Source organism: Lasiosphaeria miniovina (genome assembly GCF_030549165.1).
Source record: "Lasiosphaeria miniovina strain SMH2392-1A chromosome Unknown B0T26scaffold_4, whole genome shotgun sequence".
NCBI lineage: Eukaryota > Fungi > Ascomycota > Sordariomycetes > Sordariales > Lasiosphaeriaceae > Lasiosphaeria > Lasiosphaeria miniovina.
In genome coordinates this window covers 5,929,540-5,934,806 of record NW_026848223.1, presented here as the reverse complement: position 1 = coordinate 5,934,806, position 5,267 = coordinate 5,929,540, and the positions used below count along the sequence as shown (strand labels likewise).

The 5,267-nt window shown below is 53.5% G+C and overlaps 2 protein-coding genes across 2 annotated transcripts; one reads left to right on the top strand and one right to left on the bottom strand.

The window, feature by feature from the left end:
• B0T26DRAFT_872720 (uncharacterized protein) lies at positions 1-926 on the bottom strand. Its single transcript, XM_060447970.1, has one exon. The coding sequence runs from the start codon at positions 549-551 to the stop codon at positions 60-62; it is 492 nt and encodes a 163-aa protein (XP_060297347.1). The 5' UTR covers positions 552-926; the 3' UTR covers positions 1-59.
• A 694-nt stretch (positions 927-1,620) lies between these two features.
• Positions 1,621-2,355, top strand: B0T26DRAFT_646352 (uncharacterized protein; the record flags this gene model as incomplete). The annotated part of the gene is made up of 2 exons (XM_060437800.1): positions 1,621-1,706; positions 1,806-2,355. The coding sequence occupies 2 exons, from the start codon at positions 1,621-1,623 to the stop codon at positions 2,353-2,355; spliced, it is 636 nt and encodes a 211-aa protein (XP_060297346.1).
• Between the last annotated feature and the right edge of the window lie 2,912 nt (positions 2,356-5,267).

Below are 5,267 nucleotides of genomic sequence, written 5' to 3'. Positions count from 1 at the left end.
CCTTACTTCCGATGCTACCAGAAAGAGGGCGGTGATCGTGATGGACAATGTGGCGGTGGTTATATCCCGAGATAGGATGTCGGACTCTCACGGCATGGCGCGGGGGTTAGGTTGTGAAGTCGTACTGGGCCCAATAGTCCTGGGCTTTCACGTCCGCCCCTCGAGGTTGGCGAATTTCTTGCAGAATACAAGATGAAACACGTCGAGCTGGTTGCGCAACTTCGAGTACCACTTCTCATGCTCGTCGCAGAAGCCGGACATGTCAAGGTGCATGTAGCGGATCCTCGCCTTCTCGGCCGCCGTGAAGAAGGACATCCGCGGCTTCGGATATAAGGGGGGCTCAGTTGCGAAGCCGAGCAGGGTGGAGAGGGTGATGCGGCGGCTGAAGCTCTCGCGCTTGTTGAGAGCAGGGAACATGTGGCGCGCCACGGTGTGGGCCTCGCAGCAGCTGAGGGCGATGTCGGTAACTGCCGGCTTCTCGCGGGCTCGAATGAGGCCGCCCCGGTCTCGGTCGATGTAGAGCTCGTCGTCGATGGTGTCGAGGAGCCCATTCCAGACCATGAGACGCATTTCGGCAGGCAGGCGCCCGAAGTAGATGAAGTCGCCCGAATACAGGCGAACCATAGTTGGGAGGGGTTAGTTAGGAGGGGTTAGTTAGGAGGGGTTAGTTAGGAGGTGTTAGGAGGGGTCGAGGGGCCCTTGTCGCAGGGGGTCTCCTCGCGGGTCTCGGCTCTGGCCCACCGCGTCTTGTGCTGGGCTGCCAGGTCGGCCTGGCAGTGGAGAACTCGTGGAATGGAAGAGCCCTCATGCTGCCGGTATTTCGATTGGAGATATACCTCAGATAAGGGGAAGAAGATAAAGTGGAGTTATGGAGGTAAGCGGCGGATGTGTTTGTGTTGATGGTTGGTAACTAAACTTTTGGTCGCTGCCTCTTCCTTGGCGTTGCGGTTCTGATTTTGTCGGCGCACTAGTCTCTGGGGTGATTTGATTTTCGACGCGGTATGCCCCACCAGAACAGCAGCCATGTTCGAGACGAAAGGAGTATCCAGCATGAAAGTGAATACAGACACTAGTCCCGTGCTGCGGGGTGCGTGGAGGGACAGCTCAGTTGGCCACCCAACAAGTCTAGTCGGTCACGCTACAGCCATACTAGAAATATTGAAATTTGGCGCTTAAGGCACTAGTAGACATTGCCAGTTGGCTACGGCTCTCACAACGAAGCAGTCGACCAAGCGCCTGTTTTTCCTCTATCACTACACGAGAAATGGAACGCATAATCTTCTCAAATTCAATGATATATATTGATATATTGAGAGGAAATGACAAAATCAGAATTATGAGAGCCTCTTGATATTTATCCGTAGTTTTCTATTTCCCAGCTTTGCTGTTAGACCTCGACGAGTTTGGTCGTCTCTGGGTATTGAATCAGTCAATCACGCTAGCCGTATGTGGACTAGCCGACGGACTCTCAGAGTGAGCCAAACCACTGGACCAAGCGGGGGAACGCGCATCAGTGGGGCCAGTGCGGAGATTTCTGGCGTCGACGGATGCTTGACCGCGCGTCGCCTGGCCGCGGACCTCCACACTCGGCGTCGCCGAGCGTCGCGCGGCGAAGCGAACATGCAGCAGAACAAGGAGCGCCAGCGCAAGGTCCGCCACGAACTGCACAAGTCGTTTCCCAAGCCGGGCTCGCTCGAGCTGGAGCTGTGAGTCGTTTTTCGTCCCGTCCCACCCGCAATCAGATGCCCAAATAAATGCCCAAATAAATGCCCCAATATTTGCTTACCTGCCTCTCCCCGTCGCAGATGGGAGCGCAACCAGCAGGTCTCGCCCTTCTTCCGCCTCCCGCCCGAGCTGCGCAACCGCATATACGAACTCGTCCTCTCAGTCGGCCAGATCAACGTGTGCTACAAGCGATGGGAGCATAAGCCGCGGCGGCCCGTCGAGGGCGGCTTCTGGTGCCGCCTTCTCGATACCACCCAGAACCCCTGGACCACCCCCGGCACCGGCACCGGCACCGAGCTCCACGGCATGACCCTGCTCTCGCCCGTGTGCCGCCAGCTGTACCACGAGACGGCCCTGCTGCCCTATAGCATGAACGCCTGGTCCTTCGAGAGCCCCCACGTCATGGACCGCTACGTCGTCAAGGAGAAGCGCCTGCCCCGTCCCCAGCGCCGCGCCATCCGCATGCTCTACTCGCAGCACGTCCTGACCACGGCCACCGAGAAGTTCTTTGGCGGCCTTGAGGTCATCCTGCTGCAGGGCGGCATCAAGATGACGAAGCACGTCGTCGACGTCGATCCCGACAATGCCGGCCGCCGCACCATCGTCTGGGACGTGTCACACCACTGGTGAAATGAGGCCTGAGGTGCTGTCTACTATAGCAAGAGAAAATACTGCGCTGGCCTGGTCCTGATGCCATGTAGGCATTTGGCTTATATTTTTTTGGTTGCTCCGGTTGTTTACAGGAATAGACGCTAACCTCAGTTTCTCTGCTCAGGCTATTCTCCCTGCTTATCATCTGCGCCATTCTGCTCGGACCTGCCTTGATGGGATTATAAATACGGACCGGCCGTTTGGGAGGGCATATATCCGTCTCTGCCGAAGCCCAGAAGTGCTGGCACGGATCCAATGTGTTTCTGGCATCGATTGTTGCTGCATGGTAAACTGTTCCGATACCCTCCAATTGTTCTAGTCTAGCTTCGTTGTGGGGGTGGGGTGGGCAAATCAGGCGTCAAATCCCCCTACTTTCCCGCCCCGCATGGTAGCTCAAGGCACAGAAGGCTTTGACGGCTACGCATCTCGACCACTGCCCATGCTTCATGTATAGTCGGTACGGACTAGTGTCGGGGTTGCACATTAAACACTACGCAGTCTCCGAGGTGCCTTGAAGAGGAAATCCCGCATTCTGAGAAAGATGTTACCTCGGGAGAAGATGGAGGAATGTTTGCGAAACGCGATCCAATATTTTGGGAACTTGTAGGGGAAGTTGGCTAATGAGTTTGGAATAAGATACGAATACTTTACGCACTATACAGGATTACAAGTCACCGACATTAGACACTGTACGTGTGCTAGACCAATCCACAGAGCAGGAAACCTATTGCACTTCAGCTGTTCTCAAGGGGTTTTCAGCCTCTCTACGCCACCTCCGGCTCGCAAGCTCGCCTACGGTGGCTCCGTTCACCTGTATTCTATGTTGCCGTGAGGGTGCCGAATGTTTCTCGAATGGGGGTTGGTCAGTTTACGTCCGTGTCAAAATGGGAGGTGGGAATTGGTCGATCGGATGAACCTCGGACAGGTTAAGCCGTGAAATGCCGCTTTGCTGTGCCGTGGTCGTGTCAGGAAGGAGCGCCGCAGGCACTAGTCCTAGAGGGCTACAGCGCTCGCAACAATGCAAATAAATATGCCCGGCACCCGTATTTGTATTTAATTTGCAAAGTGAGGCTATATTTGAGCTTTTCTAACGTGTATTTGAGTTAGTTAATTTTTTTATTTACAAATATTTGACCGGCGCTGAAAAACAATATTCCGGCCCGGGTAATCCCCGGCATAGAAAAAACCTGCCAGCCGAGACGCCGAAAGCCAGCCAAAGCTATGCCGAAGCTTCAAAACAGGCCATTTCGCCGCCAATTTAACAGGCACAATAGCTTGTTGATGGTATCGCTACTGAGCCCGTGTCTCTGCACTCCAACGACCAATTTGGCCATACTGAATAGCCTCTCGCAGTCTGAAGACATGGCCGGGATCGAAAGAAGGTCAAAGGCCATTCGTGATAACCGTGGAAAGCCGTCTTTATTGTCGGTCCACCAAGCTAGAATGTCATCAACAGGCTTGGTACTTCACAATCCACTTGTCCTCATGCCCAGGGTGCAGAATCATCGAGACCCAGTAAACCGGTGTGATTTCCAACCTTTTGATGTATTTCTTGAGCTTCGCAATTGAGCGATCAAGGCTTTGAGCCAGGAAGGCCTTACTTTCGCCGGCCAAGGGAAGCTCGGGCGCGGCGGCAGGCTCGGGGTGTAGTAGGCGAATATTAACGGCGAGCCGGGGGAGTTCGGAGGACTGTCGGAAATGGAAAAGGGACTTCCGGGAGGGCTCTTCGTCGTGTTGGCAGGTCGGAATGGCTTCAGTTGCGGTATAAATGCGGGTTTTCGTAAGTATAGTGGTGTTCAGAAAGTTGTGCAGAGGCTGCCAAGCAAATGCAGGATTTCGCCTGGAAAATCCACTTTTTCCTGGGCCGGTAACCCACTGTTGGCACCCCGAACCCAGGAAAATGGGCCATATAAAATGGGCCCACATGTGTCAAGTATACTTACGGATCTACGCCTTCATATTTGTATTTAATTTGGTCTTTTTCGGCCTATTTGTATTTGCCTATATTTGTATTTGCTTTGCTTGCATTACCGTATTTGCATTGTTGCGAGCGCTGAGAGGGCTTGCCCCCTATAGATCCAACAATTAGACCATGAACATCGAAATATAGAATTATCACGAGAATTTGTTTTGGTGGTAGAATGGCTGTCAATCCGTTGTAGGTGGTCCGTACGGCACCTTCAACTTTCTAGCCAGCTCCCCCCTAAAATAAACCACTTTCCTCTTCAACCTCGTAATACAACCAACTTCAGTCAATCGCACGTACGATTTACCGCTTTCTAGCTATGAACAGGCACGCCGAATACTTTACGATTATTACCCTATTAATCTCTACAATGTATTACCAGGAACGCGTGTTTTTCGAGCCGCCGCGATGGCTACGGTGGGGTCTCTCAACCGCAGCCCCCACGGCCCGATGCGCTAAATCCAGGCGGCCGTGGCGGCGTGGCCAGCTTCCCGACGGCCCGATCCTACCTAAAGAGACCCCGAACGACCGGATTCCTCCTGATAACCAGACTTTATGAGGGCTCTTAAAATGCCTCAGCCACCCATTCCTTCGAGCGAAGCGAGGGCAGCCCGCCGCAGGCGCCGCCGGAGGCAAAAAACAAGAAAAAAAGAGGCTCCGTTCAGCTGACCCCTTCCTGACTAGTCAGGTAACCTATTTTATTAGTGTTTTACGTCTCTCTATTGAGAGAAGATCCCATACACTTTCACAATTCTACGCCTGACGAACCAATAGTTCGCTAACACAAGGCCCCGCTCCCTCTCCGGTGCATGCTAAAGTCTTACTAAGTTGTTTGTCTCGTTTAGTTAAGCTCTCTGTTACCCACCAGAGTTTTACCGAGACGAAAACTCTGTTCTCAGTAGAGCTAACACGAGCGCAACCTACC